Source organism: Schistocerca serialis, chromosome 2 (genome assembly GCF_023864345.2).
Source record: "Schistocerca serialis cubense isolate TAMUIC-IGC-003099 chromosome 2, iqSchSeri2.2, whole genome shotgun sequence".
Lineage (NCBI taxonomy): Eukaryota > Metazoa > Arthropoda > Insecta > Orthoptera > Acrididae > Schistocerca > Schistocerca serialis.
The window spans coordinates 462578007-462596214 of NC_064639.1; the positions used below are offsets into that span (position 1 = coordinate 462578007).

Genomic DNA, 18208 nt, shown 5'->3' on the forward strand with positions numbered 1-18208 from the left:
CGCTCCTAAACACCTCTAAGTCCACCGTTTCCAATGTGATAAAGAAGTTGAAATGTCAAGGGACATGTACAGTACAAAAGCGTACAGGCTGACCCCGTCTGTTGACTGACAGAGACCGCTGACAGTTGAAGAGGGTCGTAATGTGTAATAGGCAGACATCTATCCAGACCATCACACAGGAATTCCAAACAGCATCAGGATCCACTTCAAGTACTATGACAGTTAGGCGGAAGGTAAGATAACTTGGATTTCATGGTTGAGTGTCAGCTCATAAGCCACACATCATGCTGGTAAATACCAGACAATACCTCGCATAAACACTGGATGATTGAACAGTGGAAAAATGGTGTGTGGAGTGATGAATCATGGTACACAATGTGGCGATCCGATAGCAGGATGTGGGTATGGTGAATGCCCAGTGAACATCATCTGCCAGCGTGCATAGCACCAACACTAAAATTCGGAGGCGGTGGCGTTATGGTGTGGTCGCGTTTTTCGTGGAGGGGGCTTGCACCCCTTGTTGTTTTGCATGGCACTATCACAGCACAGGTGTACACTGATGTTTGAAGCACCTTCTTGCTTCTCACTGTCGAAGAGAATTTCGGGGATGGTGATTGCATCTTTCAACATGACCGAGCGCCTATTCACAATGCATGGCCTGTGGCGAAGTGGTTACACGACAATAAAATCCTTGTAATGGACTTGCCTGCACAGAGTCCTGACCTGAATCTTATAGAACTCCTTTGGGATGTTTTGGAACACTGACTTAGTGCCAGGCTTCACCAGCTGACATTAATACCTCTCTGCAGTGGAGCACTCTGTGAAGAATGGGCCACAGTTCCCCAAGAAACCTTCCAGCACCTGATTGAACGTATGCCTGCAAGAGTGGAAACTGTCTTCAAGGCTAAGGTTGGGCCAACACCATGTGGAATTCCAACATTATTGATGGAGGGCCCACGAACTTGTAAGTCATTTTCAGTCAGGTGTCTGGATACTTTTGATCACATAGTGTATGTTCGAACATATGGGCTACCTATGTCATCATAGCCACACATGCGCAGTAACTTCTGTTTTCTGGTGCTCACTGACAGTTGCTGAAACAAAAGTATTTTTAACAGACTGCAGGAAAATATTGTGAATGGAGGTTTGAAAACTGTTACTTTCAAAGTAAATTTCCTTTTATGCTAGATGGAAAGATAAATTATGTTACATGTGAGCATGTTTGATGAAGTTTTTAAATCACAGAGCTTTTGACTTCCATGTAAAACTTAATACTTTGAGCTCCAGCCATTAAGAAGAATTTCAAGCCCGGAAGACCAGACATTTATGTCATTATTTAAAATTTTACTGGCACTTTTGTGTGATGGATCTTAAAGTGTAACACACACGAAAAAGACCAATATCATATGCGAAAGCTTAGCTTCTCTTGTAGCTCATTAATCTTCGCGACAAATATTATATGTGAAAGCTTAGTTTTTCTTGTAGCTGTGCTATGTACCAGATGGTTATAATTAAACTTTCCCTATCGAACATGTTATAACGCAGATACTAACTACCTTATGAGTACCAAATGTGGTAGCATTAATGTCAAGGACATGGGGAAGAGAAATAGTGCACAATCAATTTAATTGAAACACTTTTAATGTGCTGCTATGGTACATCATACCATTGCCTACTGGTACAGTTACTGCTACAAAAGGGGCTCGGTAAGGTGCCTGTCAGTGTCCAGAAGAGTCTGAAAGCGCAGTATTGCATTCTGCACAGCAGAACAAAGCATGTCCGTAGGTATGCTGGCTACCTCTCTTGATATGCTGTGCTTCAGATTGGCACATGTGTGAATGTTTCCCTGGTAAACGCTGTCTTTCAGGTAGCCCCACAACCAGAAATCACAGCGAGTGAGATCAAGTGATTGTACTGGCAAGTATTTGGAAATGATGGGCTGATAATTCAATTGCTTCCAGATGTGTTTCGGAGAAGCAGCTGATGTCACGAGCGATGTGCGGTGGGGGGCCACATCTTGCATGAAAACAGTAGAGTTCAATGTGTCTCTCTCCTGTAGGGCAGGTACGACATGCTGGCGAAGCATATTGCAGTACTGTTGTCAAGTCACAATGCATGTCTTTGGTCCTTGAGTGCCAGCCTGTTCAAGAAAGAATGGACCAATGATGAATGTAGCCATGAAGCCACACCATATGGTGACACATTCACCATATGGAGGAACTTCATGCACAGTGACTTGAGGTGAAGATCCCCACACTCAGCAGTTCTGTGTGTTCACCTCACCATCAGAGAGAAATGAGCTTCGTCTGTCCATTGGATGATCCGAGGCCAGCCCTTGTCATCTGGAATCCTTGCGAGAAAGTGGTAGCGAAGTCAACACATCATTGTACATCCTGTAGTGTATGCTGCTGTATGGTATGGATCTTGCACAGATACCAATTGAGAATGGTTTGAAGCACCTTCCTTACAGTGAAATGAAATGAAATGTCGTGTGGCTAGTGCCTCCACTTGGGTAGACCGTTCGCCTGGTGCAAGTCTTTCGATTTGACGCCACTTCGGTGACTTGCGCGTCGATGGGGATGAAATGATGATGAATAGGACAACACAACACCCAGTCCCTGAGCGGAGAAAATCTCCTACCCAGCCGGGAATCGAACCCGGACCCATAGGATTGACAGTCTGTCACGCTGACCACTCAGCTACCGGGGGCGGACTTCCTTACAGTGGACCATGGGATGTTCAACTGTCATGACGCAGCACGCGCACTGCCTGATGATCAGGAATTTCATGCAGTGTTATCTACTATAGCAACAGCGATTTTATCAACCACCTGTGATGCAAACAATTGTCAGCCTCTTCCCACAACAATGCCCAGTTCTCCAGTTGGTTTGAGCTTATTTAGCATGCTCTGCACAGCATATGGAGAAAGTGGACCCTTCAATAATTCCTTCAGCCGGCGATATTCTCAAAGTGCAGCTGCAGCATTACTGTTGTTTTGACAATAGTGCTCCTTTTGTCCAAGCTCATGTTGACACGACAACAAGTGCACTGGGACTGGTCAGGTGTGTGAGGCTATGAATCACGAAGACTGACCACTGCACCTGGTGGCCATAGCTGGAATTGGCAGTGGCGCTGTGACACATGGAAATCGTACACCCCTTACTCTGGACATTAATGCTACCAAATTTTAGTACTCACACTGTAACTAGTTTTCTGTTATAACATGTTCAATAGTGAAAGTTTAATTATAACCATCTGGTATATTAAATTTAAACCATTACCCTTTCCTATTTTTCCATTTGCGTTACTAAGCAGTGGTGTTGCTACTGGCTAACTACATCACATGTGGTATGCTCTGAATATCTGCTGTCACTGCCTGGCGAGATCACATGACATGAGCTGTGATTGGCTTACAAAAGCACGTCACAATCTCGATTTCAGTGCTTTGGAAACTACCATGCTGTTTTATGATGGAATTCGAATTAATACTTTTCATAATATGAAAACATGCAGCATATCATAATGCGTAAATATGCAGGGCACATGTTGCTGCACATCAAAGGTCTTTCCAAAACTTTCTTTTTTTTGTGTGTGTTTCGTTTTCTAAAGTATCGGGTAGTTCTACACCTGTGTATAAAAACTGAACCACTCAAAATCAGAAAAATTGTACTTTCACCTGGAAAATCCGAAAAAAACCAGGATTTTTTTTTCTTGTCCACGTATACACCCTAGTGAGTTAACATCTCCACTGCATGTTGAGTAGAAATCTATCTTTTTCATAGTATTTACTCAACATGTAAATCTTTCTATTCGTTTTAGTTGATAATTGTACTTTGGTTGTCATCCTTGCTGCAACTGCCCCATTGTCACTGAAACCAGTTCAGCATAGACATCCTCAAAGTGGACAAATGTATTTGTTGCTATTAGAACATATACATTTCATTCATGAGTTGTCTTCCAAATTACTGTCGAAGATGGTTTTTAGATAAGTCATTTAGTATTGTTTTGCAGAACTTCTTGTCATGCTCAGCACTCACAAAACTGATAGGTGATGTGTAATGCACCACGAGAACGCCATAGCTATAAATAAAGTTTGTAAAAACAAGCAAAATCTAGAATTGTTTTTAGCAGAAAGGGCTGTGTATCTTAGTCAGGGCCCATTTTAGGTCCCACTGGACCAATAGGAATGATGAACTGTGGTTTCTGTATCTGTGAAGTATATATTTTTAATGTATCTATTTACTTCTACATGATACGTGAAGGTAACATTTAATATAATATTATCATAGTAAATTAAGCATGCTACTGCTTGATATTTGTACAGTTATCTGAACACCATAATAAGCATTAAAGAAGACACTGTGATTAGTTGACACAGTTGACTTTCATTAGCTCACTTCACATAGCATGGAAAAACTTCTGTCTAGATATGTGAGTAGTTAAATGACTTCCCACATTGTGTGTCCATTCTCAGTAGCAAAAATTATTGGTCCACTGAACTGGTTATGTAGAAATTTGTCAAGACAGTTAAATTGCAGAGGCAAGACCTGTCTTGACTTGACCCCAAGTCATTTTGAGTCTCCTGATCAGCCCCATTGTTGTTTTCAGGTGAGTATCCACACTTGTCGATGTACTGGTTGGCTGGATAAGTACTTTTGTCTCAGTTACACTTTACTCAAACAGAAAGAGTTCAATAGTCCATTAACCTAATTCTGAACCTCTGCAGTTTGTTTCATATGGCATAGAACTCTCATAAGGAAGTAGCACGCCCCCCTCCCCCCCAAATAATACCAAGGTTTTCCACTGTCCACCCCTTCGAAAAAATTCCTTCCTTTTAAAATTGTCATAATGGCAGCATCAACCCACAAGTCACTGAGAATGGATGACATATTGATAGCACCACATAAGCATATTGGCATATAATGGGAGAAAGGCATAGCGAAATTTATTATGGGCTTATAGTTGTATAGAACGTACCAATGGTATTTGTGGAAGATGTGACTGTCTTGAAACCAAAACAGGCACACACTGTCAATATAAGAGACTACAAGCCGGTCATGCTACTAAATATTGACGTTAGTATCTAAAAGCGCCTAGTGAATGACAGACTTAAAGATGAGCACATCATCTCCTGGGGTTCTATCAATGTAGTGGGAGAGCAGATCAATTCATTAAGGCATTCCATTTGGTTGTAGAGAATTTCTTGACATGACTTGGGAATAACGGCTAATAGCAGATATTACATTTTTAGACTATGAGAATGCCTAGGGCAGAATCTAATAAAACTATGTAATAGTAACCACAAACACAATGAGTTTTTGTCAGCCTTTTGTAGAAACTTTAGATTGATGCATCTAACCCGTAACAAGTGAAAGTAAATCATATCTTATGCAAAGAAGTTGTGATGGTCAAAATAAATAATGTGACAGACTTAAAAGGCATTCTGAAGGATCATCCAAGATTATAAGCAAAATAATGGGTTACAACTAAATAAAAAAAAGAGTAATAGCATTGATCAGGAATCCAACTACATCACCACACAGCGCTTGTATCATGTAACCAAACAGAAGCAGATAGTGTTAAAAACCAATCCACATCCAGAAGACATGTGGTTAATCTACTGGAATCATATAGATGATTCAGTTTGGCTAGTAAATAGGCAAAACAACTATTTAGAAAGGATTGATTACTACTTATCATATAGAGCAGGCGTTGAGTTACAGATGGCCACAATAAAAAGAATGATAGAAATATTTCAGTTTATGGACAAAGTTCTTTCTCAGAAGTGGAGGAAACACACATACTTATACACAAGCACTACTCACACACACATGGCCACTGTCTCCAGGCACTAAGGGCAGACTGCAACTGTATCTGACAGGAGCAACAATACAGATGGATGGGTAGTGGGGAAAAGGAAGAGGTGTAGGATGGGGAGGGGAAGGGATAGCAAGGTAGGGTTGGGTGGGGGAAGATGCTAGTGCTGCCTGTGGAAGCATAGAGGGACATGGTTGGGATGGGATAGGGCAGCAAGGTCTGGCAAAGGCCTAGCTGGGAAAGGAAGGTGGAGGGAGTAAGGGAGAGGAGAGAAGTTGGTGAAGAGGTGTGTCAGTGGGATAGAAGGCATGTATGTACTGGATTGGGAGCATGGCAGGAGAGGTCAGGGTGGAGGAGGCTTGAGGCTGGGGTGGATTATCGGAATGAAGGATACATCATTGTGAAAATTACCACCTGTGCAGTTCAGAACAGTTAGTGTTGGTGGGAAGAATCCAAATGGTACAGGCTGTCAAGCAGTCAGTAAAGTGAAGCACACGGTCTCGGGCAGTGCATTCAAATGCTGAAGTATTTCATTGTCCCTGTATATGACTCAATGCCTTCTCTGTGTGGTGAATAGCAACCCACCCTTTCCATATTTTTGTTATTCCATTCCGGACTTCTCATGATTTGAATAGGAAAAACAAATTGAGGTCAATGGATACAGAGTGTGTGTTTCATTAATGGGTGCGTCTTTACAAAATTGCAGCATGTTGCAGCAATCTGTGGTCCATCCTTCTCTTTGCAACTGCTTTGACTGTATGGACACGCAATATCTATAATGCATACTTTGTAATGATAGCAACATCACTAAAAAGGGGGGCCTGGGCTTATATGACCTAGAAGCCCAAACAAAGCAATCTTTCTTCTGAAAATGCACAAAATTTTCATGGTAACAAAATGTTGTATCATGCAGCAGTTGCTACTCATGTTTCAGCTGCAGAGTGTGTCTCCTTCGGTGATGTGCCACAATTACCCATATTTGACTTAAGTTACTTCATATAGACCAATTCATATATTTATCACAAGGTAGCAGCTGCTCTTCCACCAAACCTGTGAATAATCAAACATCCAGCAAAAGATTGACAGAATGTCTGGAGAAATGTACGAAGAAGAGGAGCTTCAAATTTCCTTTGGTCATGAACCCATGTTGCTGAAAGTTCTGAATGGTTGCCTCAGTGGCATACTTATTTATCTGTGAAGAACAATGTCTGATGTGGAATTGGACGAGGAAAAAGTGATACGCATTACCAGAGTCATCGGCCATAGTACCGATAGACATCCCTTTGATATCACATCAGCAACATTTTCCCATAGTGAAAAATTATCTGAATAGGTTAAACTTTTTAGCATAACTTTAAAGGAATATGTTATAACATGGTACAGACACATACTCTATCCCAAAAACAAAACTGAGTGCTATAGATTACCAATAACCTTAATTCAAACTAATAGCTGTTAGACATTTAGAGTGTTCTGGTTGTTCAGCTGTCTGACCTTGGGGTCTATGTCATTTAGTGTGAGAGTATATCAACATATGATTTTTGGGCAAGGGTTATTAACATTGTAAAGCATTGTCATTCAAGTTTGTAATACTGCACATCAGACCAGACTGGGACAGAACGTATACGTAGCAAAAATCAGTTTCAACTGAACTGAGATGTAAGCAGTCACAGTTCAAAACACAAAGATTATTTTTTGTAGACTTTGCTTCCTTGTCCAGGGTTCAGTATGAGGTTACTTACCCTGGTGGTAAGATATTCAACAAACTTTCACTAACTTTAAAAATGCAGCTTGCCTCATTGCAGTAGTATTAGCCTACCTTTTCAACAGTTCATTCACAACATGAATCGTTCCTTCCTGCTTAAAGATAGTGAAATACAAGCCACAGTTCAAAAAGGGTAGGAAGAAGATGTAGCCAATTATAGAGCTATTGCTTTTCTATATGTATTTCCAAAGGTATTAGATAAAAGGTTGCTTGAAAAGTGGAACATATTATTGACAGACCAACATGGTTTCTGGAAAGGTTGGTCATCAGAAAAAGGAGTATTTGAATTTCTGAGCAAAGTGCTCCAAAACTTTGATAGTGGAGAAAAAGTAACTGGCATATGCAGTGATCTGTCCAAGGCTTTTGACATCAGAGACCATATCCTATTGCTGCAGAAGCTTGATAGTATTACTATCAGTGGTACACATATCAACTGGCTTAGATAATATCTTAATGGGTGCAAGCAAGTATTAGAAATACAATTTCATGAAGATAAAGCAACCACACACTTCTGATTACAAAGAAATAAAGTATGGCATACCAAGCTCAGTATTGGATCTCATCCTATTTTTGACATACATAAACAACTAAGCATCAACCAAACAGTGTCATATCACTATATAGTTTGCAGATGACAGCAGAAATATTACAGACAACACTATCTGAGACATTAACTAGTGTTGTAAACAGGTTCAGCTAAAACAAGCTAATATTAAGTAAAAGTAAAACAATATCATTAAATTTTCATAATGTCAAGAGAAACAGTGAGGAGGGTATAAAAATTCAGATATCAGGCACAGATATTGCACCTGCAGATAATATAAAACTTCTGGGTATCTGGCTCCAAGATAATCTTAAATGGGTTACTCACATTGATAGCACATTTAAGAGACTAATTATTATGTGCTGTTTAAGGAGAGTGCTTGAGAACTGTTGCCATAAATATACTATGTTAATATACTCACTTCTGAAGTGTGGGCTCACTTCCTGGCGTAACTTGCCACCCTGCCTAAAACTCTTCAGGATGCAAAAAGGATAGTGAGAATCATGGCAGAAATAAAAAGGAACACACACTGCAGACCCCTTTAAAAGAACGAGGATTTGTCCTCTTTCATGTATTTACCTCATTTACCTGTGAACGACTTAGTTGAATATATGAGTCCCACAAAATCTATTCTGTTTGTCGATGTCACCAGCATATTGTTCACTGGATCCAGTCCAGAAACATTGCAGTCCACAGCAGAAAGTTCTATGAAAAGACTTTCCGAGTGGTTCACAAAAAGACAAACTCATTATAAATACTGAAAAAACTATGTGTGTCAATTTTCATTTAATTCCTCCAACTAATCAAATGTCTATTAATGCACAATTAAAAAATGATCCCCTAGAAAATGTGTCACATAATTTTTGGGTCCATGCGTTCAGCAAGACATAAAGTGGGACACATGTAAATAACTTGTCTAGAAAACTATTGTCTATGTGCTATGGCCTAAGAATTTTAAAGGCTACAACAAATAAAACAACAGTACTGCAGGCATACTATGCACAGTTCCACTCACTAGTCCGATATGGGATCGTTTTCTGGGGATACTCAACTCACAGTGTAAAGGTTTTTAGAATGCAAAAAAGAGCTCTAAGAATAATTTGTGGCTTTAAAAAGATGGAGTCCTGTAAATCCCATTTTACTGATCTTGGTGTTCTAAATGTTCCAAGTTTATTCATTTGTGAAACTATCTTGTTCACTAGGGACTACCTCCTGAAAACAGCAAACTGTTACAGAACAAAAATGTACACAACTATAGTACCAGAGGGAAATCAAATACACATCAAAAATATCACAGAACAACCACCTATCAGAGGAGCATAATTAACATTGATGTAATACTACACAATAAGGTACCAGAGGAAATAAAAAATGCTACTCATCCACTATTTAAAGCTAAACTAAAGGCATTTCTAATAAAGCACTGTTTCTATTCTGTCAGAGAATTTCTGAATACGTAACAAAATTAATTGTAACAGGTACCTATTTTTAATTTGCCTACAATTTTGCTAATACTATGTATTATTGTAATAGGCTGCCAAAAGAAATTAAAGTACTAAATGATCTAAAAAAAATTAAAGCAATATTAAAAGAATAGCTATTAGAACATTGTTTCTATAGTCTCGAAGAGTTCCTCCAAAATCTTTGAGAGCCTAACAAAGTGAAGTGTATCACCCACATTCTTTATCAGTTACCAAAATATTGTGTAAATATGACTACCTAGTTGCAGATATAGAGACTGTAGTCATTAGTATTAGTTTATTCATATTTTCAGTTATAATTTTCTAGTCCCCCCATGAACCATGGACCTTGCCGTTGGTGGGGAGGCTTGCGTGCCTCAGCGATACAGATAGCCGTACCGTAGGTGCAACCACAACGGAGGGGTATCTGTTGAGAGGCCAGACAAACATGTGGTTCCTGAAGAGGGGCAGCAGCCTTTTCAGTAGTTGCAAGGGCAACAGTCTGGATGATTGACTGATCTGGCCTTGTAACAATAACCAAAACGGCCTTGCTGTGCTGGTACTGCGAACGGCTGAAAGCAAGGGGAAACTACAGCCGTAATTTTTCCCGAGGGCATGCAGCTTTACTGTATGATTACATGATGATGGCGTCCTCTTGGGTAAAATATTCCGGAGGTAAAATAGTCCCCCATTCGGATCTCCGGGCGGGGACTACTCAAGAGGATGTCGTTATCAGGAGAAAGAAAACTGGTGTTCTACGGATCGGAGCGTGGAATGTCAGATCCCTTAATCGGGCAGGTAGGTTAGAAAATTTAAAAAGGGAAATGGATAGGTTGAAGTTAGATATAGTGGGAATTAGTGAAGTTCGGTGGCAGGAGGAACAAGACTTCTGGTCAGGTGACTACAGGGTTATAAACACAAAATCAAATAGGGGGAATGCAGGAGTAGGTTTAATAATGAATAGGAAAATAGGAATGCGGGTAAGCTACTACAAACAGCATAGTGAACGCATTATTGTGGCCAAGATAGATACGAAGCCCACACCTACTACAGTAGTACAAGTTTATATGCCAACTAGCTCTGCAGATGACGAAGAAATTGAAGAAATGTATGATGAAATAAAAGAAATTATTCAGATTGTGAAGGGAGACGAAAATTTAATAGTCATGGGTGACTGGAATTCGAGTGTAGGAAAAGGGAGAGAAGGAAACATAGTAGGTGAATATGGATTGGGGGACAGAAATGAAAGAGGAAGCTGCCTGGTAGAATTTTGCACAGAGCACAACATAATCATAACTAACACTTGGTTTAAGAATCATGAAAGAAGGTTGTATACATGGAAGAACCCTGGAGATACTAAAAGGTATCAGATAGATTATATAATGGTAAGACAGAGATTTAGGAACCAGGTTTTAAATTGTAAGACATTTCCAGGAGCAGATGTGGACTCTGACCACAATCTATTGGTTATGACCTGTAGATTAAAACTGAAGAAACTGCAAAAAGGTGGGAATTTAAGGAGATGGGACCTGGATAAACTAAAAGAACCAGAGGTTGTACAGAGATTCAGGGAGAGCATAAAGGAGCAATTGACAGGAATGGGGGAAATAAATACAGTAGAAGAAGAATGGGTAGCTTTGAGGGATGAAGTAGTGAAGGCAGCAGAGGATCAAGTAGGTAAAAAGACGAGGGCTAGTAGAAATCCTTGGGTAACAGAAGAAATATTGAATTTAATTGATGAAAGGAGAAAATATAAAAATGCAGTAAGTGAAACAGGCAAAAAGGAATACAAATGTCTCAAAAATGAGATCGACAGGAAGTGCAAAATGGCTAAGCAGGGATGGCTAGAGGACAAATGTAAGGATGTAGAGGCCTATCTCACTAGGGGTAAGATAGATACCGCCTACAGGAAAATTAAAGAGACCTTTGGAGATAAGAGAACGACTTGTATGAATATCAAGAGCTCAGATGGAAACCCAGTGCTAAGCAAAGAAGGGAAAGCAGAAAGGTGGAAGGAGTATATAGAGAGTCTATACAAGGGCGATGTACTTGAGGACAATATTATGGAAATGGAAGAGGATATAGATGAAGATGAAATGGGAGATACGATACTGCGTGAAGAGTTTGACAGAGCACTGAAAGACCTGAGTCGAAACAAGGCCCCCGGAGTAGACAATATCCCATTGGAACTACTGACGGCCGTGGGAGAGCCAGTCCTGACAAAACTCTACCATCTGGTGAGCAAGATGTATGAAACAGGCGAAATACCCTCAGACTTCAAGAAGAATATAATAATTCCAATCCCAAAGAAAGCAGGTGTTGACAGATGTGAAAATTACCGAACTATCAGCTTAATAAGTCACAGCTGCAAAATACTAACACGAATTCTTCACAGACGAATGGAAAAACTAGTAGAAGCCAACCTCGGGGAAGATCAGTTTGGATTCCGTAGAAACACTGGAACACGTGAGGCAATACTGACCTTACGACTTATCTTAGAAGAAAGATTAAGGAAAGGCAAACCTACGTTTCTAGCATTTGTAGACTTAGAGAAAGCTTTTGACAATGTTGACTGGAATACTCTCTTTCAAATTCTAAAGGTGGCAGGGGTAAAATACAGGGAGCGAAAGGCTATTTACAATTTGTACAGAAACCAGATGGCAGTTATAAGAGTCGAGGGACATGAAAGGGAAGCAGTGGTTGGGAAGGGAGTAAGACAGGGTTGTAGCCTCTCCCCGATGTTGTTCAATCTGTATATTGAGCAAGCAGTAAAGGAAACAAAAGAAAAATTCGGAGTAGGTATTAAAATTCATGGAGAAGAAATAAAAACTTTGAGGTTCGCCGATGACATTGTAATTCTGTCAGAGACAGCAAAGGACTTGGAAGAGCAGTTGAATGGAATGGACAGTGTCTTGAAAGGAGGATATAAGATGAACATCAACAAAAGCAAAACAAGGATAATGGAATGTAGCCTAATTAAGTCGGGTGATGCTGAGGGAATTAGATTAGGAAATGAGGCACTTAAAGTAGTAAAGGAGTTTTGCTATTTGGGGAGCAAAATAACTGATGATGGTCGAAGTAGAGAGGATATAAAATGTAGACTGGCAATGGCAAGGAAAGCGTTTCTGAAGAAGAGAAATTTGTTAACATCCAGTATTGATTTAAGTGTCAGGAAGTCATTTCTGAAAGTATTCGTATGGAGTGTAGCCATGTATGGAAGTGAAACATGGACGATAAATAGTTTAGACAAGAAGAGAATAGAAGCTTTCGAAATGTGGTGCTACAGAAGAATGCTGAAGATTAGATGGGTAGATCATGTAACTAATGAGGAAGTATTGAATAGGATTGGGGAGAAGAGAAGTTTGTGGCACAATTTGACCAGAAGAAGGGATCGGTTGGTAGGGCATGTTCTGAGGCATCAAGGGATCACCAATTTAGTATTGGAGGGCAGCATGGAGGGTAAAAATCGTAGAGGGAGACCACGAGATGAATACACTAAGCAGATTCAGAAGGATGTAGGTTGCAGTAGGTACTGGGAGATGAAAAAGCTTGCACAGGATAGAGTAGCATGGAGAGCTGCATCAAACCAGTCTCAGGACTGAAGACCACAACAACAACAATTTTCTAGTTAAAATGATATAATTATAAATCAGAACTGAAAAAAGATTTAGTGGACCAAATTAAAAATTTAAATATAAATAACACAAGGCAAGAAATTGGGAATCCCTTCCAATTCAAAAGAGAATTAAAAACATACTCATTAGCCACTTTTCTCTACAAATGATCTAAATATTTAAATTCAGTGATTGAAAATATGTATAAGCTATATGGCAAGTAACAATGTTCGTTAGAAAGCTGTGTGACCTGTAACAATGTACTATGAACAGAACACAGTATTTATAGATGTGAGGATATTTTATTTGAAAAATATCATTGTAACCAAGTACATGCTAAGCTGCTAATAGCAAATAAATGTGAGCTATATAATAAAACTGAGAAGGCAGCACCTTTTTTACTAAGTTACTTGATTAAATTTAGATGCCTTGGGGGTAAACAGCATTAGGCACTATAATGATGTCTTATTGTTAATTAAGTATACGGATTATATTCCTGTGATGTCTTTGCCTCATATTAATGTATGCTTTGACTCATTCCACATCTGTGAATGTCCCCCTCCTTTGTTGGACTGATAGAAAAAAAACAAATAAATGAAACACTCAAACTTACCTGCAATATGTAAAATGTGATTTAATAAATTACAATCACAAGAATGAATTTCTTAAATCATTCAAAAATACAAACAGTTTAATTGAATGATTTAATATTTCCATCAATTTAAAAACAGTGTACAATCATGTGCATAAAATCTGAAATAGTTTTCTCAGTTAAAAATTGCTAACGGTTATTTTTCCATCAAAACATTGAACAGAGGAAGGAGGAGGAAATGGACGGGGAGAGAAGAGCGAGGAGGAGACAGGCAGTGAGAGGTGTAGAAGAGGCGAACTGAGAGAGGGAGAAGAGGAGATCTACACAGTGACGTGGAGGAGGATATGGACAGAGAGAGGTGGTAGAGAAGATGAAAACAGGTTGGGGGAGGAGATGGAGAGAGAGAGAGAGAGAGAGAGAGAGAGATTTGGGGGGGGGGGGGCAGACTGTGAACAGCAGGGCATTATGGGAGGGGCAACAGGGTGGGTTAAGGAGGAGGCTGGGGAAGAGAGGGGGAGGGATAGCAGGGTAGGGTTGGGGGAGGTAAAGTGCTGCTGGGAGTGTGCAGGTATGAAGTGGAGAGCGTGACAGCTGCAGTTTGGAGGTTAAACAGTGGGTGGGGGAGAGATGGGGGGGGAGGGGTTAGCAGAAAAGGAGAGAAGTAAAAAGACTAAGTGCATTAGTGGAGTAGAGGGCTATGTAGTGCTGGAATGGGAACAAGGAAGTTGTTGTTGGGCCAGGTCGAGGCTGGGAGGGTTATGGGAGCATAGGATATGCTGCGCAGTTCAGAAAAGCAGGTGTTGGTGGGAAGGATCCAGGTGGCACAGGCTGTGAAGCGGTCATTGAAATGAAGGATGCCATGTTGGGTGGTATGATCAGCAACAGGGATATCTAGATTGTTATGAATGATCACATTTTGACAACTGCTTTTGAACTATGTTATGTGAGTCTTAATTATGTTTAGATTCAACCTATTTAGATGAGACCAAGTTTCTAAGCCCTTGAGGGTCAATGATTCAGGATTTGTTTCTGTATCTTGATTATAACCCAACACACTAAGAATTGTCTGCAAAAAGAACTGATGGGGTAGCTGTTTTCGATGATAATTCATTCTATAGAACAGAAATTGAACTAGGCTAGAATGGAACCATGTGGGACACCATGAAACTTTGTTTTCCGATCAGAATAATAATTTAAAATAATGATAACTCTTGATTTCCTGTTCCATAAATATGTTAAAGTCATTGTGGGGCACTGCCTCTTACTCCATACTGCTGAGTATGTAGATAACCAAGGCATGTTTTAAAGAATGAAAAGCCTTTTTGAGATCACAGAAAATTCTTGTCACCCGTTTTCTCAGCAAAACAGCATAATGCATATGTTGTTTTTCCCCTTGTTGAAAATCAGCTTATTGTTTGAAATAATCTGGAATATTTTGCAATAAAGTTTTGGATCCTGTAACAGCAACTTCATCAAATATTGTAGATATGACTGCAGGATCAAGATAGCATGGTAATTTATTACAGCCTCTCTTGATTTTTATTTGAAAAGCTATTTAACTTCAGCACACTTCAATACCTCTGGAAAGCAGCCCCCTTCAAAACATTGATTACTAGTAATTACTTGAAATAGTGAGTGTGCAGTTGTGTTGTGTACTGCTCTATGCTCTAATATGTTTAGGAGGTACATCACTTTTTTTATGCTAGGTCTGCATCTGAAAATTTTGGAACATATTCACAATTTTCATTAAGGCCAAAGGGATTTTTTTTGTTATGATAATCTGTTGCTTGGACATCAGATTTTGCTACATTTATAATTAATTCATTGAATACAATTACATTGATTATTAGCCTAGAAGTCATAATGAGGCTTATGGGCATCCAAATTACATTCCTTGTGTCACTGATGATTATCTCTTTGCTGCTGCTTCAAAGCAACTTTTGTTCCTGTGTTAATACAAACACATTCAGAATGCCTGATACACGCACCTCTTGCCCTTTCTCCTGAATTTAAAGTGGTGTTGAAGTTTTCATGAGATTAGTGTGCCACCTGTTTAATAATATGGAATGTTAATTTTTAGTTAGGGAGGATGACATTTTTACTGTAGCAAGGAGTCACCTATAATGAAGAATTGACTTTGTTTTACTATGACATTTTTTTGATGTTTGGTATACATTACTCTGGTCAACTTACATTTTTTAGTGGTTTTGTACACTTCAGTTTCATTTGGTTCTATAATGCTAATTGAATGGTTTTGTGATTGATAATTTGTATCGCACTTTGCATTTTTGAGTTTATATTCAATTACAACCATAATTTTTTTCCTCACAAGGACAGTATTTCTAATGTTACAATGGAAACTACCTCTACATTAATTTAATTTTGGTTTCCAATCACTATGTTCTCCAAAACTTGAAACGTATTTGATTTTGTATTTCAGATGAATCATCTAAATCATCAAAGACAGTTAGCACAAAAATATAATTAATACCAACTGTCTACCATTTAGTACAAAATTACAGTGCTGTTTCTGTCTTCAGTAGTAGCAGCTGTTCTTTTTTTCTCTTTCAACTGAAAAAAAAAATGTTGAAAAGAGTAGAAATTTGTGATTTTAATATAACCCACATGTTAAAAAATTTGGTTCAGCTATTTAATTACCAGTTATCAATCACTGTCAATTTTTTTTGTAAATTTCAGTATTTTGTACAGTATAGCCTTGAATATCTTAAGAATTATTTTTAGCCATCCCCTCACCCCTTTTAAAGTAACTCGTGCCCATGTTATAACTCTGTACAGTTCTTCAATAGGTCATGTAATATAAGCAACTGTTTCTGTGTATCTAGTGAAGAAGCAGTCAATTCCTGTGGTGCCATGGACATCTGAGCAGAAAAGTCTGATGCTGTATCAACCATTTATTCATCTACTTCATACATTGGGTTTTCATTTGCCTCTTGATTCTGGAAAAATATTTGCACGAGTTCCTGAGTTTTGGACTGCTGATGTTGTTTTCAGTATAGCACAAAAACTGGGGCCAATTGATAAATGTAAGTAGCAAATTCCACTTTATTCATTGTAAATATGGTGTGTATATAATCAACAGCACACATTTGCAGTTTTTGACATAGAACTGTGGAGCATTAAAACTGTAATGTTTAAAAACACCATAATTAAAACTACAGCAAGAGATAACAAACTTTTATTTAAAATTTCTGCCCATAACAGTAGACACAAACTATATGAAATATGATTTGTTAATTACAGATTTTTGCCTGCTTTGCATAACATAGATTGAAAAGAGCATAAGTTGGTATGGTTATTTGCTTTTATTTATGCAAACATCACAAAGAATTATACATGTGCTCCACTTCTTTTATGCAGCTATTCTACATGGAAATATGTACATCATATCAGAAATCACAACTTGAGCATTGTCATATGGAATCCTTGAGATGAATGCATAGTTTAGCAAAGCTAAAAGTCATGTGACTGCATGACATTAAGGGTTTGTAAACAAAACAGAAAGAGAGAAGAAAATATCATAGCCTCAGGAACCTGGCACCTTTTGTTAGCTCTTTGTTCATACTCTGCAAACTACTGAAAAATGTATCACAGAATGTATTTCCCATAGTGCCATATATATGGAGCTTTCTTCTCATACCATTCCCATATGGAAGAGCAGGTAGAATGACTGCTTAAATGTCTTTGAACCTACTCTAATTTGTCTTCATAGTCCCTGCGAGAATGATATGTAGGGAGTTGTAGTATTTTTCTAGATTCCTCATTTAATATTGGTTCTTGAAGCATTGTAAGTAGGCTTTTTTGGAATAGTTGCTGTGTATCTTCAAATATCTCCTTGTTCTGTTTTTCATTATTTCCATGATGCTCTTCCATGGGTCACAAAAAAAAAAAAAATGGCAATTTGTGCTACCCTTGTTTGTGCAGTTTCAATAGACCATGTTTTCCCTACTTGGTATGAGTCACACAGTCCTGAACACTATTCATGAAGATTCATACAAGTTTTTGCAAGCACCTGCCTTCATAGATTGCCCTTTCCCATTATCGTACCAATGGACCCAAGTCTGCCACTTGCTCTACCTATGAGGAGGAGGAGATTAGTGTTTAACGTCCCGTCGACAACGAGGTCATTAGAGACGGAGCGCAAGCTCGGGTTAGGGAAGGATGGGGAAGGAAATCGGCCGTGCCCTTTCAAAGGAACCATCCCGGCATTTGCCTGAAGCGATTTAGGGAAATCACGGAAAACCTAAATCAGGTTGGCCGGAGACGGGATTGAACCATCGTCCTCCCGAATGCTCTACCCATGACTGACCCCATGTTATCATTACACCCTGCTATTTATATAAGTTGACTGATACCAGTTGTGACTCACCGATATTGCAGTCATAGCATACCAAATTT

At 39.1% G+C, this 18208-nt stretch overlaps 1 protein-coding gene across 3 annotated transcripts in view; it reads left to right on the forward strand.

The window, feature by feature from the left end:
• LOC126457362 (protein timeless) overlaps positions 1-18208 on the forward strand; it is a 374910-nt gene that overhangs the window by 343677 nt on the left and 13025 nt on the right. For all 3 annotated transcript variants that reach the window (XM_050093600.1, XM_050093599.1, XM_050093601.1), the window contains one exon: positions 16636-16836. In XM_050093600.1, the coding sequence (XP_049949557.1) occupies positions 16636-16836 (201 nt within the window). The remainder of the gene's footprint in view (positions 1-16635; positions 16837-18208) is intronic.